The 26,044-nt window shown below is 46.0% G+C and overlaps 1 protein-coding gene and 1 long non-coding RNA gene across 2 annotated transcripts; both read right to left on the minus strand.

The window, feature by feature from the left end:
* Window positions 1-5,097: 5,097 nt before the first annotated feature.
* Window positions 5,098-10,238, minus strand: LOC308587454. The gene is made up of 3 exons (XR_014008398.1): window positions 10,188-10,238; window positions 8,430-8,774; window positions 5,098-5,162 (listed from the first exon to the last, which is right to left on the minus strand). It is a non-coding gene; the product is annotated as an uncharacterized lncRNA (long non-coding RNA).
* Window positions 10,239-10,996: 758 nt separating this feature from the next.
* On the minus strand, window positions 10,997-22,070 carry LOC308587751 (uncharacterized protein; the record flags this gene model as incomplete). Its single annotated transcript, XM_081195517.1, has 7 exons — window positions 21,913-22,070; window positions 21,569-21,742; window positions 18,464-18,505; window positions 13,616-13,771; window positions 13,055-13,128; window positions 12,336-12,384; window positions 10,997-11,131 (listed from the first exon to the last, which is right to left on the minus strand). The coding sequence occupies exons 1-7, from the start codon at window positions 21,979-21,981 to the stop codon at window positions 10,997-10,999; spliced, it is 699 nt and encodes a 232-aa protein (XP_081051643.1). The 5' UTR covers window positions 21,982-22,070.
* Window positions 22,071-26,044: the final 3,974 nt, after the last annotated feature.

Consider the following 26,044-nt stretch of genomic DNA (forward strand, 5'->3'; position numbering starts at 1 on the left):
ACGCTGGGAAACGTGGTTTGCGCACCCCGCGCGGGCGCGGAGCCCAAGGGCGAGGGGACTACGGATCCCGGCAGCCCCCGCGCCGGGGACGGAGGGGGAGAGGCCGGGTGCAGGGATGGAGGGACGGGTGGGCGAGCGAGTGAGTGAGTGGCAGCCGCCAAGCCTTGGCCGAGAGCCAGGAAGGGCCTCCCCGGAGGAGGAGGAGGAGGAGGAGGAGGGAGGCACAGGGAGGGAGGGAGCCCCAGGGGTCATCTAGTGACGGCGCCCCAATCGAAAATATTTCGAATTTTTTAATTTTTCCCGCGGCACACCAGGCAACATCTCGCGGCACACTAGTGTGCCGCGGAACAGTGGTTGGGAAACACTGCCTTATTTAACACCAAGCGAGTACCTGCTTACGATTACGTGCTTCAACATTTGGATTAGGCAGACCACACTGCAAAGGCCCCATGGGTTCAAGAATTTCATTAATTTTCCTTAAATCCTGGAGAAATCTCCATTTCCCACTCTTCTTTTTTATGACGAAGATGGGGGTATTATAGGGGCTAACTGAGGACTTAATATGGTCTGCCGATAATTGTTGATTCACCAATCCTTTTAAAGCAAGTAGCTTTTCCCCGTTATGGGCCATTGTTCCACCCATACAGGGGTAGCAGATTTCCAGGTAAGGGGGAGTGCAAGCTTACTCATTAAATTGAATTGTATCTTGTAATTGTTGTAGTAAGTCTCTGCCCCACAGATTGAGATGGATTTTTAACACACAGGGCTGGATATATGCAATGGTTTCAGAGCTATCAGGCAGAGAAACAGGCAGCCACTGTACGCTTTTGGAAGGGGTTTGAGGTCCACCTACACCCCAAACTGCAGAGGCAGACTCAAGGGGCCATGTGGGTCCCAGCAACTACTGGAAATTACAGAAATGTCCGTGCCCGTGTCAATCAAGCCTTCCAGAACCTTGCCATTTATTTTGTACTTACGAAGAAGTTTCTGATGACCAATCCGCTGGGTTACAGCTAACAGCTGTGGGGGAAAAGGAGAGAGCTCGTGCAAATTACTATCCATAATATAAGCAGTATGGTGAGAAGGGAGCACCACCAAATGCGCCCAAGACTCACCCTTCTTTAGCTGCATGGGCATATGGCTCCAAAGTTGAACCATTATTGTGCCCACATAGTCAGGATCCAGGACTCCTGGAATAATCTGGATTCCTTCCTTTGCTGCAGAAAATTTGGTTAAAATTAAACCTGCGACTTTAGGAGGTAGTGGGCCTGCCAATTGGGTGGGCATAAGCACAATTTCACCAGGTAAAACAGTGTCTTTGGTTTCTTGATTAATTAAGTCAATGGTAAAATCAGAGCATGTATTCTTTGAGAAAGTTTTAATAGTGGAGACAGCTAACATGGCATATATTTTACCTGTACTGTATAGTTTGTGTTCTGGTGGAAGGGAAGCATTGCCACATGACCGCGGCATGATGGGAAGCTTTGCTTCACTCCTTGAACCTTACATGGAGCCTGTAAGTTTCCCTTCAGCTGGTTCTTACCAGTCGTGTAGTCAGGTTGCATCCTTGCATACATGAAACTGGCCTCACTGAGAAGAAGACCTGACAGTAATTTCACATCCAATGCAGAGATGAAGGAGCTTGTTTTCTATATGGCAAAGCCTTTCAGGAGGAGGACCTAGCATGCCAGTGGTCCCAGACTCTGCAGGAAGCAGAGCTGGGAAAGAGACTCTCTTTTCACTGGAGACCACAGAGAGCTGCTGCTCACCAGCAGAGTCAATCCTTGACTAGATAGACCATGGGCTCCCTGATTTGCTATGAGGTATCATCCTGCCAGAGACATCACCTTGCCAACAAAGGTCTGTATAGTTAAAGCTATGGTTTTCCCAGTAGTGATGTATGGAAGTGAGAGCTGGACCATAAAGAAGGCTGATTGCCGAAGAATGGATGCTTTTGAATTATGGTGCTGGAGGAGACTCTTGAGAGTCCCATGGACTGCAAGAAGATCAAACCTCTCCATTCGGAAGGAAATCAGCCCTGAGTGCTCACTGAAAGTACAGATCCTGAAGCTGAGGCTCCAAGACTTTGGCCACCTCATGAGAAGAGAAGACTCCCTGGAAAAGACCCTGATGTTGGGAAAGATGGAGGGCACAAGGAGAAGGGGACGACAGAGGACGAGATGGTGGGACAGTGTTCTCAAAGCTACCAGCATGAGTCTGACCAAACTGCGGGAGACAGTGGAAGACAGGAGTGCCTGGCATGCTCTGGTCCAGGGGGTCACAAAGAGTCGGACACAACTAAACGACTAAACAACAACAAAAAGAATAAAGACACCACAGTCTTATTCATGATCAGGCAGATCCCTGAAGGCAGGCTTTAGACTTAAAGTTACAAATACATAGAAATAGGTTTACCCCAAAAGGGAGACAACCATGGGACTGCTGGCTGAGAACCAGGAGTATAGTCCAGGTGAAGCTGGAAGCAAGCAGAATGAAAAAGAAGGAAGAGAGAGGGAGGTGGCTACATGACTTGGCCTTTTACCAGGTCTGGAAATGTCACAGCCACCTACTTGTCACATGAAACAGAAGTCACCAGACCCTTATATATAGTGGGAGGGTGGGGTTTTTCTCAAGAGGGTCGTAGGAGATGGGGGGTTGACTCAATGGGTATGGTAAACCTGTGGACGACTGTTAACGACTGCAATTAGTCCTACAGGAAAAAGCAAGGGATAGTATGCAGATGACCCCACCCTCCCACTATATATATATATGGGTCTGGTCACTTCTGTTTCAGTGTATCTGAAGAAGTGTGCATGCACATGAAAGCTTATTCCCAGAACAAACTTAGTTGGTCTCTAAGGTGCTGCTGAAGAATTTTTAACTTCATTTTGAAAAAGTTTACTCACATTGGGACGCGGGTGGCGCTGTGGGTTAAACCACGGAGCCTAATACTTGCCGATCAGAAGGTCGGCGGTTCGAATCCCTGCAACAGGGTGAGCTCCCGTTGTTCGGTCCCTGCTCCTGTCAACCTAGCAGTTCGAAAGCACGTCAAAGTGCAAGTAGATAAATAGGTACCGCTCCAGCGGGAAGGTAAACAGCGTTTCTGTGCACTGCTCTGGTTCGCCAGAAGCGGCTTAGTCATGCTGGCCACATGACCCGGAAGCTGTTTGCGGACTAGCGCCGGCTCCCTTGTCTGTCTGTCTGTCTGTCTGTCTGTCTGTCTGTCTCTCTCTCTCTCTCTCTCTCTCTCACACACACACACACACACACAGTCCATTTTTACCCCCATCCTCCTGCCTGATGAGTTCTGCAAGGGCAAAACCTGAGGCCAAGGACCCAGAGGAAGCTCTCTGGCAGTGCCACCCCCTGGGCTAGGCTGCTTCTAAGTCAGAAGTCAGCAAAGTCGGGGCTGGCTGGGAGAAAATTGGAAATGTGCAATTTTTGGAGGAAAAAAAATCTGATAAATGAGGTCACTGCCTCCTCACTTTTCTGTTATTTCCCCAAATCTTCAGAAACAAACGGGGAGGAAAAGGGGGGGGAATTGGGGTGGTTTCTCCTCCCCAAAAAACTTTTTGATCCTTCTTCCAGGCCTTCACACCCCTAGGAAAATCTGGGGTTGGTCAGGCAGTGCCCCACCCTCTTCCGTAAAGCGCTTTGGGTTTCGAGTCCCCGGGCGACAATCAAAGCGAGTGCCAGGCCTTGCGTCTCTGTGGGGTCTCTTCCGCTCATCAGTTCCTCACTTCTGATCTGAATATAACCAGAGTGCACTTAGCTGCCTCTTTGTTTCCTCCTCACTTGCAGAGCCAGCTGCATTGTGGCACCGGCGGGAGCTTTGATCGTAATTCCTCCGACATCAAAGCATCCTCCGCGCTTTTAGTCTCTGAGCAAAAGGAGCTCTTCTAATGTGCCGTCTGCTAAGTTGGCATCAAAGGGAAGAGGAGCCCGTGGGGAACTGGCACTAAACTGAGTCAGTCGGAGTGCGGAAAGTGGCAGCAAGAGAACTGCAATTGTCTAAACCAGCCTCCGCCAACGTGGCACCCTCCGGGAACTACAAGTCCCATCAGCCCACAGCCATTGCCTGGGCCCCTCCCGATCTGTGGGGGTTTTGTGGGCGTGTTCTGCAATGGGCCAATGGTGCCCTGGGGCATCCCAAAGAGGATGGGGCAAGCTTGTTTTCTCCTGCTCTGGAGGGTAGGAAGTGGTTTCAGCTGGCTGCTCAGACCGCATGGCTCTCACCAGCCACTCCTGAGATTTTATACCAGCAATTTAGGAACTTTCCCCACTTTGTAACTAAGCAAAGTTTTACTGCCTGTGCAACTTTCCGAAGGGCACGAATCTGACCTTTGAGGAGTTTGCAAGTAAACATTTTTATTTTTTACTAGTAGTCCTTTTCCCACGCTGGGGGAAGAGAGAAACTTTGGAAAGAAACTTTTTAAGGAAATGTTTGGGAACTGACCATAGGAGCCAATGCCTAGGGGTCAAGAAATACAAAGCCTGTTTCTTTCTCCTCACATTATACACTGTTTTTGTTCAGGCTAGTCAGTAAAGGGCTATCTGGATTTATTTCTCTCTGGACTCCATCTGCATTATTTAAGTGACTTTGCTAACACATAAAGGCAGCTTTTCCACATCGATTGATTGGGGGCTGCCTGCACCATGCTGTGGTCCTGTCTCTTTTAGCTGTGGCTTCCATTTTTCATTGTGTGACACACACACATCATGGCATTTTGTGATGGATGCCCATTGCATTTCCTTCAAATTCCATATGGGACCAGTGTCCCCCAAAGATTGGAGACCCCCCGTACTAACATGTAAGCAATGCAGCTGCATGCAAAGCAGAGCCTTGGTTAGGTGCGAATATCTCAAGCAGTGAGGAGCTAGCAAGTTTTAATCTGTTTTAGCATTTTAACTCTCTGCACGTTTTAAAGTAACGCAGATCATTCCTGATTTTGTCATTTCACCTTTTCGTAAACCACTTGGAGGTGTGTGTGTGTGTGTGTGTGTGTGTGTTTGTTTGTTTGAAGAATCAAACAGTGCATAAATTTGACAAAGCAATTAAATAAAGAAATATCAAACACCACAACTCAGGAATGCAGCCCAAAGATTCTTTAATGAAACAACTTTCTTCTCACCCTTTAGCACTTAAAATCACCCCTGAAAAACTGTGATAAGGAGATCCTTACGAAGGCCCAAAAAACTTTAAAAGACTATTTTGAAATAAATCTGAGGGCTGACGTCGAGAAAAGAGTGATCTGGGACGCAAGCAAAGCGGTGATGCGAGGCTTCTTGATTCAACAAAACTCAATAAAGAGGAAAAAACAAAATGAGAAAAAAGAAAAGATTTTGGAAAAGATAAAGGAAGGAGAGAAAAAATTAAGAGTAAAACCAAAGTCCCAGGAGATTTTAAGAGAGATCAAGTTATATCAGACACAATATATGGAATTGATGAATCTAGAGATTGAATGGAAGATAAAGCAGATGAAGCAAAAGACATTTGAATCAGCAAATAAATGTGGTAAACTTCTGGCATGGCAATTGAAGAAAAGGCAGAAACTAAATACAGTTACAAGCCTAGAAGTGGATGGAAAGAATATATCTAAACCCAATGAAATTAGAAATTGCTTCCTGAGTTATTTTAAAAAACTTTATACTCAAGGCCTGCAAAATGAAGAAGATATAGACAAATTCCTTGATAAATATGGATTACAAAAAATCTCTCATCAAAGTAAGATGGATCTGAACCAGAGAATAACAGAACAAGAGATAGAGGCTGCCATTCAGAATATGCAACTAGGCAAATCTCCAGGACCAGATGGATTGACTTCAAGATACTACAAATCGCTGAAGGAATGGCTGATTCAACCACTAAAAGAAGTCTGTAATGAGATCCTTGAGGGAAAAAAGACACCTGAATCGTGGAAAGAAGCATATATTTCACTCATACCAAAGACAGAGACTGAAAAGACTCAACTGAAGAACTACCGCCCAATATCACTACTCAATGTGGATTACAAAATTTTTGCAGACATTTTGGCAAAAAGATTTAAAAAAGTGTTGATGGAGAAGATCCATAGGGACCAAGCAGGCTTTCTCCCTAAAAGACACCTAGCAGACAATGTAAGGAATGTGATAGACATTTTGGAAAAGTTAGAGGTGAACATAAACACTAAAGCAGTATTGATCTTTGTGGACGCGGAGAAAGCCTTTGACAATATTTCTTGGAGTTTTATGATAAAGAATCTTCATGGGATGGGGGTAGGTCAAGGTTTTGAGAATGGTATGGCTGCAATATACTCTGAGCAAAAAGCTAAATTGATTGTAAATAATGTAGTGACGGAGGAACTTAAGATAGAAAAAGGAACACGACAGGGGTGTCCAATTTCCCCATTGCTTTTTATTTCAGTTCTGGAGGTGTTGCTGAACATGATAAGGGAAGACCAGCAGGTTAAAGGTGTGCAGGTCGGAGCTAAACATTACAAGTTAAGAGTGTTTGCAGATGACCTAGTATTGACTTTGCAAGAGCCAAACACTAGCACGAAAAAGGTTTTAGAAATAATACAACAGTTTGGCCAGGTAGCTGGATTTAAGTTGAATAAACAAAAAACCAAAGTCTTAGGAAAAAATTTAACAGATACAGAAAAGGAGAAGTTTCAAGAGGAGACAGGGTTAACACTGGTTAAGAAGGTGAAATACCTAGGGGTTTATTTGACATCTAAAAATGTGAATTTGTATAAAGACAATTATGAAAAATGTTGGTCAGAAATTAAAAAAGATCTAGAAATATGGTCAAATTTGAAATTGTCAATGTTAGGCCGAATTGCTGTGATTAAAATGAATGTATTGCCTAGAATGTTATTTTTGTTTCAGACCTTGCAGATTCTGGATAAGATGGAATGTTTTAAGAGGTGGCAGAAAGATATCTCGAAATTTGTCTGGCAGGGCAAAAAGCCCAGAATTAAATTTAAGATATTGACAGATGCTAAAGAAAGGGGGGGTTTTGCCCTGCCGGACTTGAAACTGTACTATGAGGCAGCAGCATTTTGCTGGCTGAAAGAATGGATGCTCCTCGAAAATACAGACATCTTAGATCTGGAAGGTTTCAATAACGCTTTCGGTTGGCATGCATATCTATGGTATGATAAAGTCAATAGTGCCTTTAAGAATCACATTGTTAGAAAAGCATTGTTTAATGTTTGGATAAGATACAAAGATCTGTTGGAAAACAAAACCCCTAGATGGGTCTCACCAGTGGAGGCCAAGGCAGTGAAGAAACTCAATATGGAGGTCGGATGGCCGAAGTATTGGGAAATCTTGGAACAAGATGGAGATAAGTTCAAATTGCAAAGTTATGAGAAACTGAAGCACAAGGTACAAAATTGGTTTCAATACCATCAAATAATGGAATTTTTCAAACAGGACAGGAAAATTGGCTTCCAGATGGAAAAATCAAAATTAGAAACCGAATTGTTAGAACCCAGTTCTAAGAATTTATCTAGAATGTATAACTTGTTGCTGAAATGGAATACACAGGATGAAACAGTTAAATCAGCTATGATTAAGTGGGCACAGGATGTCGGTCACAACATCATGTCAGATGACTGGGAATGGTTATGGAACACCGGTATCAAATTTACGGCGTGTAATGCCTTAAAGGAAAATATTATGAAAATGGTATACAGGTGGTACATGACCCCAGTCAAACTGGCAAAAATTTATCATCTGCCCGATAACAAATGTTGGAAATGTAAAGAGACTGAAGGTACCTTCTATCACCTTTGGTGGACATGCCCGAAGATTAAGGCTTTCTGGGAGATGATCTATAATGAAATGAAAAAGGTACTTAAATGTACCTTTCCTAAAAAACCAGAGGCCTTTCTCTTGGGCATTGTCGGCCAATTGGTGTCAAAGAGGGATAGAACTTTTTTTATGTACGCTACAACAGCAGCAAGAATACTCATCGCAAAACATTGGAAGACACAAGATCTACCCACTCTGGAAGAATGGCAGATGAAAGTGATGGACTATATGACATTGGCCGAGATGACAGGCAGAATCCGTGACCAAGGAAAAGAGACGGTGGAAGAAGAATGGAGAAAATTCAAAAGTTATCTTAAGGACTATTATAAACTCAATGAATGTTAGAGTGTTGTGGTTTTCAGGAACAAAGGGATACAGTGATATAAGGTCAGAATACAGAGATGACTAAGATGACAGAGGTTGGAAAGTAACAATTGGGAGTTGCTATAAAATTATGGACATTGGGATGCAGAAAGGGGGGGTATGGGGAAGTCCCAGAAAAGAGGTTTATGAAAATATGTTATGAAATTATACGTGTATGTTTGTCTTTTTAAGTGTTTGTTTGTTTTCTAAAATTCTGTAAAACTAATAAAAATTTATATAAAAAAAAAATAAAATCACCCCTGAAAAACTGCCCTTAAGCAAAATAAGCACTGCTATTTTCCTAGAAAAATAGGTGCCAGAACTCACCACAAACGCCTCCCTTGTTCTCTTAGAATGGCACCAACTGAGTTCCAGCTGAAAAAAGCCCTGATTGCAAGATCTAAAGATGTGCACAATTGAAGATACACCCCTGTGCATGATTGACCCCATCCCACTAAAGAGAACATAGAGAAATCAACCACCCGGGTTTCCCTGCCTTTTCCCCCTTCTGAGCGAAGCAAAGGGACTGCTCTGGCTTCCGTCGAAGGGTCTTCTCCAGCCACCCGAGGTCATCAGGGCAGGTAGTTCAGGTTGCAGCACCACATGGCAAATTTCTGTTTAAAAAAAGGGGGGGCAGAAGAGATTGGGTGAGAATGATGAACCTCCCATTTCACCACTGGATTCCACCCTCTTCAACTCAGGCCCCTATAAATTCTGGCACCTGAGGCAGAAAAGCCACACAGTGGACACATGCCCTCCGGGGAAGGGGAATTGGGGCCACTGCATTACGTTAACACCCGTGTCGCCTTTGTAAGAACTCCATCATTTAGTGTGGCAGCATCCAAACTTTGGAACTCCCGGCCTATGGACATCAAAGTGGCAGGACACTTTTTGGCACCTGCTAAAAACATTCTTGTTTAGACAAGCCCATCTAGGTGCTTAGAAAGCTGACGGAACTTTTAATCTGTTTCAGTAATTAAACTTTCCGTATACATTTCCCTTGTACAATTATATTTCTTGCATTGTTACACATTCCTTGTACACATTTTCTTTTCTCTTTTTTGCAAGGCCCCTCTTTACCAATCAAAGAGGATGTATAACTTGGGGCACAATTCCTTTTGGAAGTTGTCCTGCACAGGCCCTTTTGGAATGAACGGGGGCATGGGGGGGGAAAGGTGGCAATGGAAGAAATCCTGGCCAACTGGGACCCTTTCAGGACACAGTAAAGGTAAAGGGACCCCTGACCATTAGGTCCAGTCGTGTCTGACTCTGGGGTTGCGGCGCTCATCTCGCTTTATTGGCTGAGGGAGCCGGCGTACAGCTTCCGGGTCATGTGGCGAACCAGAGCAGCGCACGGAAACACCTTTGACCTTCCCGTCGGAGTGGTACCTATTTATCTACTTGCACTTTAAAGTGCTTTCGAACTGCTAGGTTGGCAGGAGCAGGGACCGAGCAACGGGAGCTCACCCCGTAGTGGGGATTCGAACCCCCCGACCTTCTGATTGGCAAGCCCTAGGCTCTGTGGTTTAACCCACAGCGCCACCCGCGTCCCTCGGGACACAGCAGAAGGGACATAAATGAAATGAAACTTTACTATGGGAAGTGGAAAGGAGGATGGGTTGGAGAGGGAGCCTGTCAGGGGCAGCTAAAGAGATCCTTGGTGGAAGTCAAGCTATAGCCAAAAGGTAGACCTTCCTCACCCCAAACTCCCCCCGTTCTCATGGCTACTAGCCAGAATGGCTCTGAACTGCCTCCAGAGCTGGAGTTAAAATACCAGAACAGAATAAAATTCACACAAGCGTTTCTGAGCTCAACATCAAGAGGCAGGGAGTTCCAAAGGGTAGCTGCTGCCACACTACATGATCAAGTTCTTACGAATACAGAAGAGGGATTATGGAACACAGTGCTCCCCCCCCCCGCATTATTTCCCAATTCTCCCGTTTCTTATGTCCCCCATTCTCTCCCCAAATGGAGATTTAGGCACTCCCACCCAACACTGGCATACAATTTAAAGTCTCTCTTCTCACCGGGATAACAATGACGTCACGGCAGGAGGAACAGGCGCAGTTTCGGGGGAAAGGCCAGGGGAATCCGTCTTTCAGTTTCTCTGCAGGAGAAGACGGGGAATAAAAAAATTATCATGCAGTTATGGCTGTGCCCACATTGCAAGAGCTAGACTGATACCCCTGGCATTTTCGCCTCGGAGCACTTACGATACGATACGATACGATATATTTATTGTCATTGTCCCATACAGAACAATGAAATTGACAAACTACATAAGACATTCAAAAACCCCTAAAAACTCTGAAACCCCATTTTAAAATACAATATAGTATAGAGACTCCTTATGCTGTGTTTAGAACCAGAATTGCATTTGTGTAGAAACTGTTTCTCAGGTGGCTAGTCCTAGTCTTTATAACCCTGTACCTTCTTCCAGAAGGCAGAAGCTGAAAGAGATCATTTCCGGGGTGCGCACTATCCTGCGCTATCTCTGCAGCTTTCTTATGGCACCTGGAAGCGTAGATTTGATCCAAGGTGGGAAGAGTGCACCCAATTATTCTCTCCACTATATACTGCAGAGAGGGAGTCCGGTCTGCATTTGATGCAGATAAAGTCCCACCAAGCAGCTTGGGTTTTTTAGAGTCCTCCAAGCCTTTGGCAACACATAATATTTGAGTTATTTTTTCTGCCATGCTTTTTATTTATTTTTTTACCCACACGGAAGTTGCTAGCCTCACAAGGCTTTCCATTTGGGGGCAAGTGAGGATTGGGCCCCCCCCCGACATTCATGTCAAGTGTCCCCGAATGCTGGAACCTTTAAACCGACCATCCCCTAGATTTCGCTGCGGCTTGAGCCGGTGCAAATCTCACCAGCCGTCTCAGCCAAACGCGCCCCTGAGCGACACTCACCGTTGAATAAGTTCTGGCAGTGTGTCCTTATCGGAAACAGTTCCTCTATCACGGAGCCCTGCGAAAAGAAAACCCTCCACGCGTCAAGAGAGAGGCAGATGGGAATCATGGAACTGTGGACTTCGAAGGGGTCCCCGAGGGTCACGTAGTCCAACCCGCTGCAGTGCAGGAACCACGTCTAAAGAATCCATGACGCATGGCCACGCAGCCTCCAAATGAAGGAGAATGGGGCCACCTTCTGAGGCATCGCACCTTTCCTGCATTTGCTCTTGTTTTCCGTATAGGGAAGAAAGGGAGTGGGGCAGCAGGGTGAGTCGGAGACCACCAGCCTTTGGGCCAAAGGGGTGGACTAGATACCTTTTGGGGTCCCTTTCAAAGCAACTGGAAGGAGACTGGGGGAAAGGTAGGTAAGTAGCACTTCTACCAGGGTGTGTTGGATAATAATAATAATAATTTATTATTTGTACCCTGCCCATCTGTCTGCGTTTCCCCAGCCACTATGGGCGGCTTCCAACAAAGATTAAGAAACATTAAAAGCTTCACTAAACAGGGCTGCCTTCAGATGTCTTCTAAAAGTCTGGTAGTTGTTGTTCTCTTTGACATCTGGTGGGAGGGTGTTCCACAGGGCGGGTGCCGCTACCGAGAAGGCCCTCTGCCTGGTTCCCTGTAAGTTGGCTTCTTGCAGGGAGGGAACCGCCAGAAGGCCCTCTGCGCTTGACCTCAGTGTCTGGGCAGAACGATGGGGGTGGAGACGCTCCTTCAGGTATACTGGGCAGAGCCCTGAATGGCACAGATCGAGAGTTGGGGGCTTTGGCAAATGCTATAATTTTAGAGGCGTGAAGACCCCAAGGAAGGCCAGATAGCAGGGGGAGAACCATCGAGCCCAGAAACTGCAAGATGCAAGGCGGGCAAGGGAGCGTATTCTCTGCATTGCAACCAGCATCGCTTCAGCACCAGTTCCACTCTGCCATGGCTTCCCCTGAAGGAATAATGGGAATTGTAGTTGGGTGTCAAGGCTGGGTGGTCTCTGCTAGAGGTCCCTGCCACCCTCAAAACCACAGGGCCCACAATTCCCTAGAGAGAGGGAAGAGATGTGTCAATCGGTTTAAAATCTGTGTGGTCGATATGCCCTACAACGGCCTGGGCAAAAATTCATGAGATGTTGATTTTGCCTGACTAAAGGCTGGAGGGGGGGAAAGGGCTGAGTGAGGTCAGCTCCATCCATGAGCCCCGCTGCCCCCATTAAATCACCCGATACTTACAGAAATCGTGCAAGGTTTCCCGCTGCAAGCAGCTGTAATCCGGATGTCGCTGGGGAGAGAGGAATGAGCCGCTGTGATGCGAGGCAGAGCCACCCATCCCCTCCCCATCCATTCCCCAACTTTCAATCCCAAGCCAGCCCCAGGTCTCTTTGCAACTTTCAATCTATATGGTCTCTTTCCTTCCTTGCATTCACAGCCTGAGTCCTGCATCCCTGCTTTTTGAGTGTTATGTACTGAGTTGAATAGGGTTCAAAAAGCAGCAGTCTTTTTCTTCCTAGAACAATAGGATCCAGAATGCAGCAGTCTGATTGGTCCACAGGAGCCACCCAATCCAGCTCCAGGTGGAAGGGAATTTGCAACCTGATTGGCCTACAGGAGAATCCCGGAATTAGCCAATCACGTGGGGCCTATTGTGTAAATAATGTATATAAAGCAGACATTCTGGGGGAACTTCCATTCCTCCTCACCACTATGAGCTGAATAAAAAGCATGAAATCCACTCTTGACTCCAAGTATATTTCATTGAGACAGGCCTCTTCAACACCTACTCATCTGGGGACCTTCCAGAGTGTGAGTTGTGTGCAGGGAGGAAGAAGTGTCAAGGGTGCCCACAAACAACGCTCTCTGCCCCAAGCCCACCACAGCTGCCCACAAGGGCCTCCATCCACGGTCCCAAGGGACCTAATCCAAACCGGGGGATGGATCCTTACATGCATTACCTTATCATATTCACCGACAACAGCAGCTGTCCTCTTTGGCAGTCAATGGCCGGGCGGAGATTTATTCTCACTCTCTGAAATTGGAATGCAAAGAGCATCAAGGTCGAACCGAGGACCAGGTGAGATTGAGAGCAATCCGTTTTTTAAGGGATTTAGACTCCGTCCAGCTTTGCTCACATCAGATGGAGTCTTGTATCAAACGACCACTTGCGCACAGACGCTGCATGTTTCTTTTAAACTGAAATAAGTATGTGCAAAATTAAACGCGAAGCTCAGGTTGCACAGAGGAGTGGCTCGTCTTTCACCAATTTATTGCCTTTCATTTATAGCTGTGTGCTGGTTGCTTTTAGGAGCCTAGAGAGCACGTGTGCCTAATAGTTCATATTTTCAGTACAGCAGGGTGGGGAGATCGGGGGAGAAGCACTTCTTGTTGAGACCAAGGAGCAAAACAAGAATTGGGGAGGGAAATAGGTGTAGATAAAATCTTCATTGAGGTTTTCAGAAAATTCCACCCCTGATTCTCGGCTCCTGAAGGGTCACTTGCCCGGTGTTTTTACTTACCACTGTGGCTTGAAAGAGGCCAACAAACTCTGACTGGAAATAGCCAATATCGATATGCAGCTCAGCATCAAGATTGACAGCGTTAGTAGTAAACTGGATGGAGATGCCTGTGCACGAGAACTTCAGCAAAGAAGGAAGATCCGCTGGACATTCAATCTGTCGGAAAAGAGGGTAGATGTGATCTCTCAGGATCATCTATCCTGGCTCTGGCGCACGTCATCAGTGGGGTGGAAGTTAACAAACAATCAATCTTTATTACGGTCCAGAGATCCAACAAATCTCTCAGAGAAATGAGGGTTATGAAAAAAAGTTAAGAAATTATACATGTTTGTTTGTCTTTTTATCTGTTTGTATTGTTTAAAAAATGTTGTAAAACCAATAAAAAATTTATATTAAAAAAAAAAAACAGAGACCCAACAAATCGTTACAAAGCAATGTACAATTCAGACGGTCTACCTCTAGGTTAAACAAGCATTTTGTTCAGACTTAAAGATAGGGATCCTTGGTTCTTGCAACCACCGATAAAAACTTCGCCACTGTTAATGTTCTAGCGTTTCTCCGGTCTTCCAATAGGAACCTGACATAACGAGCCTCTGATTTTCCCAGGAAAGGTACCAGCAAGGGTAATATCAGTTCAGCCCTGGCTTGCTCGTAATTCGCACAGTGCAGCAAAATATGTTTTATAGAATCGATGTCTTGAGCACACGAGCAAAGTCTGTCCTGGTAGGGAATTCCTCTCAACCTGCCATCCAACACTGCAGAAGGAAAGACGTTTAGTCTGGCTTTGGTGAAAAGCCTTCGATGGTTTGGTACTGTCAGGTTTTTAATGTAAGGTGTTAGGGAAGACCAATTTGGTATTTAAGGAGCTATCAAAGGCTGCCGCAATGTACACAGAATCATTCAACAATTAAATAGGATTGTATCAATAGGAGTATAGCATCTAGATCAAGGGAAGTAATAGTGCCACTGTATTCTGCTCTGGTCAGACCTCACCTGGAGTACTGTGTCCAGTTCTGGGCACCACAATTCAAGAAGGACACTGACAAACTGGAACGTGTCCAGAGGAGGGCAACCCAAATGGTCAAAGGCCTGGAAACGATGCCTTATGAGGAACGGCTAAGGGAGCTGGGCATGTTTAGCCTGGAGAAGAGGAGGTTAAGGGGTGATATGATAGCCATGTTCAAATATATAAAAGGATGTCACATAGAGGAGGGAGAAAGGTTGTTTTCTGCTGCTCCAGAGAAGCGGACACGGAGCAATGGATCCAAACTACAAGAAAGAAGATTCCACCTAAACATTAGGAAGAACTTCCTGACAGTGGAATTTGCTGCCAAGGAGTGTGGTGGAGTCTCCTCCTTTGGAGGTCTTTAAGCAGAGGCTTGACAACCATATGTCAGGAGTGCTCTGATGGTGTTTCCTGCTTGGCAGGGGGTTGGACTCGATGGCCCTTGTGGTCTCTTCCAACTCTATGATTCTATGATTCTAAATGAAAATATACTGAATTGATAAAAACATTTATATTATCAAGACATTACCTACTCTAAACAGATCTATAAAAGTACCTTACTAATAATAATAATAATAATAATAATAATAATAATTTTTTATTTATACCCCGCCCTCCCCAGCCAAGGCCGGGCTCAGAGCGGCTTACAAGCAATAATAAAAACAAGATGAGTGATTACAACTTAAAAACAAAAATAAAATACAACATTAAAATAATGGAACATTAAAATATTAAAATGGAGCCTCATTGCAGGAGAAGGAAAAGAAAAAAGAAAAAGGGGGCGGAGGGAATCAAATTGGCTCCAATCCAAAGGCCAGGCGGAACAACTCTGTCTTACAGGCCCTGCGGAAAGAGATCAGATCCTGCAGGGCCCTGGTCTCATGAGACAGAGCGTTCCACCAAGTTGGGGCCAGTGCTGAAAAGGCCCTGGCTCTGGTTGAAGCCAATCTAACTTCCTTAGGGCCTGGGACCACTAGGGTGTTGTTATTTATGGACCTTGAGGCTCTCCGTGGGGCATACCAGGCGAGGCGGTCCCGTAGGTACGAGGGTCCTAGGCCGTGAAGGGCTTTAAAGGTCAAAAGCAGCACCTTAAATCTGACCCTGTACTCCACCGGGAGCCAGTGCAGCTTGAAAAGCACTGGATGAATATGCTCCCATGGCAGAGACGCTGTGAGGAGCCTCGCTGCAGCATTCTGTACCCGCTGGAGTTTCTGGGACAGCTTCAAGGGCAGCCCCGCGTAGAGCGAGTTACAGTAGTCAAGCCTGGAGATGACTGTCGCATGGATCACTGTGGCCAGGTTGGGGCGGGAAAGGTAAGGGACCAACTGCTTGATGCGGCGAAGGTGGAAAAATGTCGCCTTGGCTGTTGCTGTGACTTGCGCCTCCATGGAAAGGGAGGCGTCAAGGATTACACCCAAACTCTTAACGGAAGGCAATGGCACTAATTGGGCCCCCGCAAGAGAAGGGAGTTGGTCCCTCATCCCCATGCTATCCCGACCTAGCCATAGGACCTCTGTCTTCGAAGGATTTAGTTTCAATCGGCTCCCACGAAACCATCCAGCCACAGCTTCCAAGCATCTGGTCAGTGTGTAAGGGGCCGAGTTGGTGTGGCCATCCATCAGTAGATAGAGCTGAGTGTCATCAGCATATTGATGACAGCCCAGCCCAAAGCTCCGGATAATCTGGGCAAGGGGGCGCATAAAGATGTTAAAAAGCATTGGGGAGAGAATTGCGCCCTGCGGCACTCCACACACCAAGGAGTGGCGTGACGACATTTCCCTCCCTAGTGCCACCCTCTGTCCCCGACCAGAGATAAAAGAGCACAACCAGTTACGGGCTATGCCCTGTATCCCCACGTCTGCAAGGCGATGGTCCAGAAGATCATGATCGACCATGTCAAAGGCTGCTGACAAATCTAAAAGGATCAGCAGTCCTGACCCGCCTCGATCCAGTTGTCTACGGATATCATCTGTTAGGGCAACCAGAGCCGTCTCCGTCCCAAAACCAGGACGGAAACCGGACTGAAATGGATCTAATGCCGATGTTTCCTCCAGAAACCTACCAAGCTGTTCAGCAACCGCTCTCTCAATTACCTTACCCAGGTATGGAAGATTTGAAACTGGGCGGTAATTGGATAGGTCTAAGGGATCTAATGAAGCTTTCTTTAAGAGTGGACGCACCACTGCTTCCTTCAGTTCCCCTGGGAATGTCCCCGTGTCAAGGGACAAATTGATAATTTCAACCAGGGGGGTCCGCGCAACATCTGGACACTCCCTAATCAGCCAAGACGGGCACGGATCAAGGAGGCATATATACAAATTACTATACAAATTAAGGCATTAAACAATAAAATTTGTAAGCTAAAATTATCACATGACCACTAATATATTAAAAATAATGTTAATTAATAAAATGTGCAATTATATTCGGAGTTTGGTGATAAAGATAGAATATAGCTTGATGTAGATAGGGTCAAATAAATTCATCTCCTTTACAGTTGGTGGCTACCTTGGCTATATAATTTGCTCTAATTTTCCCGCTAAACCCCAGGACGCGCTTTCTGACAGGAAGAGCTGTTGGACAGTGGAACAGACTCTCTTGGGATCTGGTGGACTCTCCCTCTTTGCAGGTTTCCAGGCAGAGGTTGGGTGGCCATCTGTCAGGGATGCTTTAAGCTGAGATTCCTGGACATGATAATAGATTTGGATGGCATGCCTACCTCTGGTATGGAAAAGCAAAAGTGCATAAAGGATTCCACAATCATTTAATAAGAAGATCACTGTTTAAAGTATGGGAGAAATACAAAGATTTATTAGAACCCAAAGCGCCATGGTGGCTATCACCTATCGAAGCACTATCACTAAAAATATTGGGTGGAAAAGGAGAGTGGCCAACATAGAGAGAACTGTTGGTGGAACAAGAGGGGAAGTAAAAACTGAAAGAATATAATGAAATAAAAGAACATCTTCAAAGCTGGTTACATCATAGACAATTACAGGATATATTTAAGGAGGATAACAAAAAAGGCTTCTCATATTCGGCTTCCAACTTCCAAAAGGAAGTGATAGAAATTGCTAAACATTGTTTAGAAATTGCTAAACATTGGTTTTCTGCAGCAGGCCTGTCGATAAGATTTGTGGCATGCTCAGGTGTGGCCCTGTTGCTCTGGTCGAGAAACTGACCTGCCAGCTCAGGGAGGCCAGAGGCAATATCTCACCATATGAGATGGGACAATCAACCGAGACAACCACCCCAGACCCACAGAAACATCTGGAGAGACTTATCGGAGAGATTTCAATATGCATCACAAACTTGTTCTAAGCAGCGATTCCAGCTATAAGCTGCTGCTGTTTATTGTATTTTAAATTGTGTTTCTCTTACGTGGGAAAACAATAAAATGCTTTTGAAAAAGCCAGCCCAGAGGATTCTTCACTTTCAGTCGGAGCTGGCTTCACAGTTTGTGTGACAGACCAGCAAATCCTGATTCAGCTGGCAGTCCTTCCTGTCCCCAGTGAAGCCCCTGAAAACAGCTGCAAAACTGCTCCATGGACAGAGCGGAGAGATGTGCTGGCGACAACACAGGCACTAGCCAATCGGTTCCCGCTGCGCAGCATCAGCTGAACCAAGGCTGGTTTCCAGAGCTTCTCCTGGGGAGAGGAAAAGGGTATCGTTGTCCGGAACTTGTTGAGGGGTGTTTCCAAAGTGGTCGTTATCGCTCCCAAAATGTGTCCGTGGCTCACACGCAGGGGGCCCAAGAAACCATTTCGCCACCCTGCCGGCCCATGAACAAATCTCTGAAAATCTCCCCATCCCCTGACACACAGCCAAGGAGGATCACGTACCTCAGGAATTTTGCTCTTTATTAAAGTGGTGGTCACAGTTGACTGTGGAAAGAAAATACATCTTGATTATAATGTTCTGCCATGGTCCCCCCCCACCCCCCACGCTGGGCTCTGTTCAAAGAGTCAACCAGGAGATTTCTTAAATTAAAAGAAATTTAAGGATTATTTAGTAAAATATCCTAAGATAATATAAGTAGTAATATTTGTGAGTACCAAATTGGCTTGGGAGTTATATGTTTTAAATTGTATGACACTATGGATAGAAGTGAATATGATAAGAAAGAAAGATGTTAATTGATTAAGTTAATCTTATTGGAAATTAGTATTGGAAAACTGCTATAATGAAATATATGGAAAATCAGCTAGAGGGATTGGAAGAAGTCAACTAACAATGGTAATAAAAGTGGGAGTATAATAGTTAGGATGAACGTTTGTATGCTTGTTTGGTTTTTTATACGTATTTTTTTCTTTTTTGTTTATGTTTGTTATAAATTTGGAAAATCAATAAAAAAATTGGGGGGGGAGGAGACACGCTGTCTGAAAGGATGTCTCCCTGGATACTTAAACTGAGGCTTGAGGTTGTGTGAAGCCACAGAGAGAAGACGAAACAGATGTCCTGTTGCAAATAGCACCGGATACTACCCTTATATTTATGGCAGGGGCTGGATCTACATTGATCTTACAGAACGTTATTTTTTAATAACGTTTAGAACGCTGAATGGCAGTTTCCCATTGCCAAGTGTACTACTGCCCTAAGGAGATCTTGGCTAATTGTTCTGGGTTTTTAAAATGGGGGCTTTTAATTGTAGTTGTTCCTTTCTGTATATTCCCCCATTTTTTAAAAAAATAACATCTGCTTTGAGATCCAGATGTGAAAAACGGAGAGTGTTTGTGTGGGAAGTAATCCATTGGAGCAGTCAAATAAAACAATCCCTAGAGTGGACACAGACAGGGGGATGTTACCCCAGCCAGTCAAGCTTCCTGTTCCACTGGTCTGGAGCGTCCTCCCTCTGCGTGTGACCTGGGAGATGGGCACAGCCCTGGCTGACTCCATAAAAGAGCCGAGTCACGCAGCCATCTTAAGCTTTGTCTCTCACACACTTTCACCTGCTCTCTTGCTAGCTGATCTCTTACTGCAATGCTGCTCTCCTGCGGCCATTTTGTTCTCTTAATGTAATTTTGCTGTCTGCTGGCTCTCAGCCAGCAGCACATGAGCTCAATCTCCATGTGAGACGAACTCACAGATTCTTATGTAACTACAGTGGTAACTCTGGATGCGAACAGGATCCGTTCTGGAGCCCCGTTCACATCCAGAAGCGAACACAACCTGTGTCCGTACATCTGCGCGCACGTGGGTCACAATTCGCCTCTTCTGCACATGCGCACGATGTAATTTTGGCAGTCTGCGCATGCACGAGCGGCGAAACCCGGAAGTAACGCGCTCCGTTATTTCTGGATCGCCGCAGCGCACAACCCGAAAATACTTATCCAAAAGCTATTTCAACCCGAGGTATGACTGTACTAGCTAAAGCCTGCCTTTCAGGGATCACATCGTGAACTGAAATGTGAGTAAACATCTTCAAAATAAATTTAAAAATTCTACAGTAGCACCTTAGAGACCAACTAAGTTTTTTCTGGGAATAAGCTTTCACGTGCATGCACACTTCTTCAGATACACTGAAACAGAAGTCACCAGAATCTTATATATAGTGGGAGGGTGGGGTCATCTGCATAATATCCCTTGCTTTTTCCTGTAGGACTAATTGCAGTCGTTAACAGTCATCAACAGGTTTACCATACCCATTGAGTCAATCACCCATCTTCTACTACCCTCCTGAGAAAAACTCCATCCCACCCTCCCACTATATATAAGGTCATGCACGTGAAAGCTTAGACCCAGAACAAAATTAGTTGGTCTCTAAGGTGCTACTGGACAATTTTTTAATTTTTTAATTTATTTTGACTGCATCAGACCAACAAGGCTACGTACCTGACTCCAGTAAACTTCTTGTTACTTTTAAGGAAAGACCTTTGTGCCTTTATTCTTTTAAGAAGGATAAAAGGCGACACCAGGAATAATCCCTCTGGGCAAGCCAAATTGGATTACTTAATGTTATGTACTGAGCTGAATAGGATCCAAAATGAAGCAGTCTGATTGGTCCTAGAACAATAGGATCCAGAATGCAGCAGTCTAATTGGTCCACAGGAGCCACCCAATCCAGCTCCAGGTGGAAGGGAATCTGCAACCTGATTGGCCTACAGGAGAATCCCAGAATTAGCCAATCATGTGGGGCCCATTGTGTAAATAATGTATATAAAGCAGACATTCTGGGGGAACTCCAATTCCTCCTCACCAGTATGAGCTGAATAAAGAGCATGAAATCCACCCTTGACTCCAAGTATATTTCACTTAACTAAAGAGATTCAAACAAATCTGCAAACTAGTTTCTTGCTGTATTGAGGGGAAGGAAGAATAATACTTAATCAATATAGCCTTTCCTACTATCCTTACTTTAAGCAGTATGAAGCAGAGAATTAATTGCCCAGATAAACAAACTGGTCCCTGCAGCTCGGGATCCCAGGGCTTCAGCTGAATCGGATCAAGCTGCCATCTTTGCACAGGCTTCATATTTCACTGAGCGGGGCAAAAATATTTCTGGTGTTGACCCTCTGACTCAGTGCTTCCTAAAGGTGGTGGAAGCAACTGGGGGGGGGGGGCAGTAGGATTGGGGGGGCACTAAGAGGCAAAGGGGCAAAAGGGCACTGGAGGTGTCAATGACTTCCAGACTTTGAAAAGCTGGTAGCCCTGGATCAAGCTGATCACCTCGGCTGCATTAATTAAGCTAAACGAACAAATAAATTGGATTGTGGATAAATGTGCAATTAATTGTTACTGGTTTGGATTTTATTGTGTTATTCTCTTCCTTGGCAGGTTGTGCAAACCGCTGCTCTGAATGATGCTTTTTAATAGGGTAAAGTTAGGGGGCAATGGGGGTGATCTTATGGAATCAAGGGGGCAGTGGGCTCCCCCAAAAAATCGGCGCCCACTGCCTCCAGCTTGTTGTCAACTGCCCAGGGAAAGGGCCCACATTGTGCAGAACTCACCTGGGTGAGCTCAAGGCTGAACAAACCTCTTGCCATCATAGTTGAAAAGATGTTGCCCATGTCAGCTTCGTTGAAATAATAACAGAGGGGCATGTCAGGAACGAGGGTGGCTGGCGGGTAGTAGATGGGATAGGTGGGCCAGGGAACCACAGCTCCTCCACAGGACATTTGAGGCTGCAAGGAGAACAAGAGGGGAGAAATTCAGTGGGACCCAACTGCAGTCGCTGTGATGGCCTGGGATTCAGACTCGGAGGCTGAACCTGAGGGATCCCAGCCTGCACAGGATTCCCCGCCTCCAGGACCAGCTGAGCCGGGGCTGGGGCCTGAGCCTGAAGGGTCCTCACCTGTGCTGGATCCTCAGGTGCAGGCGTCAGCTGAGTCTGCTCTGGCTCCTGAGGTGAAGGAGGACCCATTGCTCCACTCTCAGCCCCGTCAGAGGAAGCTGAGGTTGCCTCTGGGTCTGGTAACCCTCCAGCCTCTCCTGAGCTGCAGAGGCTCAGGGCAGAGAAGCTGAGGGAACTATGTTCCCGCAGGAGGAGGGCTCGTCTCCAGGCCAGGAGAGATGAGTCACCAGAGGATCGGGGCCACCCTATGCCTCAGGACAGATAAAAGCCGGCCAGCCCCAGTCCCAAGTTGCGGGAGCAACATTGTTGGTTGCTAGTTCCTGCCTGAACCCTGTCCTGCTTTCCTATCTGAGCGCCTGACCCGCCCTGGCTCCCAGCTTGCATGTCTGTCCTGACCTCACCCGACTCCCTGCCCTGCACCCAGCTTCAGCTACTACGAACTGTCTCCACGTTGCACCTCTGACCATGGACCGGACTTGGACCTCGCCTCTTGGGTAACCCACAGGACCAGCACAGTCACCGTGAGTCAGCCTGCGCCCGAACATAAGATCTGGAGGCAAGAGGAAAGTCACTGGCTGGAAAACGACCCAAGGCAGGTCCAGCGGCCTTTCAGAAAGCAGGTGGGAAGGTCAGAGCGCCAACTGCTAAAGGAACTGCCAGCCCAGAGAGCAGCAAGCTGAGATTCCTGCGCTGCAGCCGGTTGAACTAAATGATCCTTGGGGCAGGAGCATAGCGTGGGTTGCTGGTACCCGGGATAGGGCAGGTGTTGCAGTGCCCTGGTGGACTGGTCAGTCCATAGCTATCAACGTTTCCCTTTTTGAAAGGGAAATTCCCTTATTCCAAATAGGATTCCTCGCAAGAAAAGGGAAAAGTTGACAGCTATGGGTCAGTTCCTTCACCAGCCAGCATCTAATCAAGGGAGTCTCTCCTTGCACGCTTGCCGATCAGAAGGTCGGCGGTTCGAATCCCCGTAACGGGGTGAACTCCTGTTGCTCGGTCCCTGCTCCTGCCAAACTAGCAGTTCGAAAGCACGTCAAAGTGCAAGTAGATAAATAGGTCCCGCTCTGGCGGGAAGGTAAACGGCGTTTCCGTGCACTGCTCTGGTTCGCCAGAAGCGGCTTAGTCCTGCTGGCCACATTTACGCCGGCTCCCTCGGCCAATAAAGCGAGATGAGCGCTGCAACCCCAGACCGAGCAACGGGAGCTCACCCCGCCGTGGGGATTCGAACCGCCAACCTTCCGATCGGCAAGTCCTAGGCTCTGTGGTTTAACCCACAGCGCCACCCGCATATACCTGTACGTAGCTTGATCCTTATTTCAGGCATAGTGATTTATCAGTATATTGCAATGTTTAGCTGGTGATATATCACAATCTTGAAATATTGCCCTAATTCTAGCCCTCCCTCCCTGCATCCATTATTCAGACTGACCCCCTCTGAGCCTGTAACAAACCTCCTAGAAGATGAAGCCACTCACCACTAAAGGCATATCCAAGTGGCCGGAGGCGAGTTGAGGCGGATAGGGCCTTGTGCAGATGTACTGGCAGCCTGTGAAGAACGGCGTTGGCTCTGGGGGAGAAAGATTGGGAGTTTTCCAAAGCTGGACCACAAAGCACAGCAGAACAGTAGCCCAAGCAGGGATGGCTGGCAGCTCTTGCGACTGATGGGGCAGGAGGCCGGGAGTCAGGCAGTAGGTGGCGCCAGAGAGCCAATGTCAGACAGACGCAACCCGGTCTGGTCTCCATCTTGCCCCCTGCTGAGTTCTGCAAGGGACAGCACTGAGACTAGGGGGGGGGGGCGAGAGGTGGTACCAACCTCTCGGCTAGAAGTACATAAGAAAAATGCTTTTTGAACCAAATGGCCACACCTTTAGCATTCGTCAAAGTATCCGTGAGGTATACCTGTTACCCCCCCCCAATCTTTCATTCATAAAGATTTATCCTGTTCCATTAAATGAGCCTCCTGTAAATAGGCAATGTATGCTCTTGAAATTTTAAATACGTTAAATTACATTTTGATTCTCAGATTCTCACAACTCTTTTACATTAAGACTAACTGCATCCCTTAATTTCACCTTGCCCCCTTATCAATGTTTCCCCAATACCCATTCATTTTATGACTTGTACCATTTAACAAATATCTAATACAGTGGCACCTCTGGTTGTGAATGGGATCCTATTGTTTTACATGTGGAATGTGGGCAGGGTAGGGGTCATATTCTGTTATTTATTTTGCAAGAACGATATAACGCTTTGTTTTAATGGAAAAAAACTCTTAACCATTTACATAGAATGGTGTGCAATATCCATTAACAATAGCTTTAAAAACAATGCATTTTTTAAAAAACCTGTAAAAATATAAGCAGAAACTCAGCAATTTGAAAAAGCTAAAATCTATAGATCAGAAAATAAGACATGCTGGAAATGTGGTGAAGTGGAGGGAGACCTCTACCATATGTGGTGGCAATGCAACAAGGTGAAGGTTTTTTGGGAAGCAATTTATAATGAACTTAAAAAAGTTTTTAAATATACTTTTCCCAAAAGACCTGAGGCCTTTTTGCTGGGAATTATGGGTAAGGAAATAAAAAATGAAGATAAAAAAATATTTCTCTATGCCACCACAGCCGCAAGAATTACGCTGGCACAAAACTGGAAAACAGAAACTATACCTAACGTAATGTGAAGGCGCAGAGTTTTCTGGCTAAATATCATCTTATTGTGCCTGTTTAGACATTCTATTATATAATAATAATAATAATAATAATTTATTATTTATACCCCGCCCATCTGGCTGGGTTTCCCCAGCCACTCTGGGCGGCTTCCAAAAGAATATTAAAATACTATGATACATTCTATTCTTTTGCGTACTACTTTGCGATTTTCTTAAAATATCAAAGCGACTCGTGAGTCTTTTAAGTAAACCAGCGGTGCACCCCATTAGCGCTTACGAAGTTGGAGGCCAAAGCCAATGTTCAGCTGTGTGATTATCTTCTGGGCTTGGCCACAAACCTGCAGAAAAAGAGAAGGTCCAGTGGGTCAGAAACTTGGAACTCCTGCCTCTTGAGATCAAGCAGGTGCCTTCATGTACCGTTTTGGGGACCTCCTAGATGTGGGATGTGATCCAGTGGAGCAGTCAAGTACAACATTACCTGCATTGCTAGAGTGGACATACAGGGGATGACCGTCCAGCCAGTCAAACTTCCTGTTCCACTGGTCTGGAGCGTCCTCCCTCTGCGTGTGACCTGGGAGATGGGCACAGCCCTGGCTGACTCCATAAAAGAGCCGAGTCACGCAGCCATCTTAAGCTTTCTTTCTCACACACTTTCACCTGCTCTCTTGCTTGCTGATCTCTTACTGCAGTGCTGCTCTCCTGCGGCCATTTTGTTCTCGTAATGTAATTTCGCTGTCTGCTGGCTCTCAGCCAGCAGCGCATGAGTTCAATCTCCATGTGAGACGAACTCACAGATTGTTATGTAACTACTAGCTAAAGCCTGCCTTTCCGGGATCAAATCGTGAACTGAAATGTGAGTAAATTTTGTTATGTACTGAAGTTCTCACCCTGGGCCAGCAGGGGGATACTGTAGATAGTTCAGGTCCACATATGCAAATAAGGGATCGAAAGTGACATTCAGTGATTGGATAGTTACAGAAAATGGTTACTGTTGCGTTCTAGTGGAGCTCTATATAAGCAGGCTGGCTGAACCCTTCAGTTGAGTTCTGTTCTGGCCTGTGAATAAACAAGAGCTGTTTGAAGAATCGCTATGTCATCTGATATGTTCACCCACAACTTAACAAACTTCTTTAAAATAAATTGAAAGAATTGATGCTTTTGAATTCTGGCGCTGGAGGAGACTCTTGAGAGTCCCATGAACTGCAAGAAGATCAAACCGATCCATTCTGAAGGAAATCAGCCCTGAGTGCTCACTGGAAGGACAGATCCCGAAGCTGAGGCTCCAAGACTTTGGCCACCTCATGAGAAGAGAAGACTCCCTGGAAAAGTCCCTGATGTTGGGAAAGATGGAGGGCCCAAGGAGAAGGGGACGCCAGAGGACGAGATGGTGGGACAGTGTTCTCAAAGCTACCAGCATGAGTTTGACCAAACTGCGGAAGGCAGTGGAAGAGAGTGCCTGGCATG

Source organism: Podarcis bocagei, assembly GCF_964188305.1.
Source record: "Podarcis bocagei genome assembly, chromosome: 5".
NCBI lineage: Eukaryota > Metazoa > Chordata > Lepidosauria > Squamata > Lacertidae > Podarcis > Podarcis bocagei.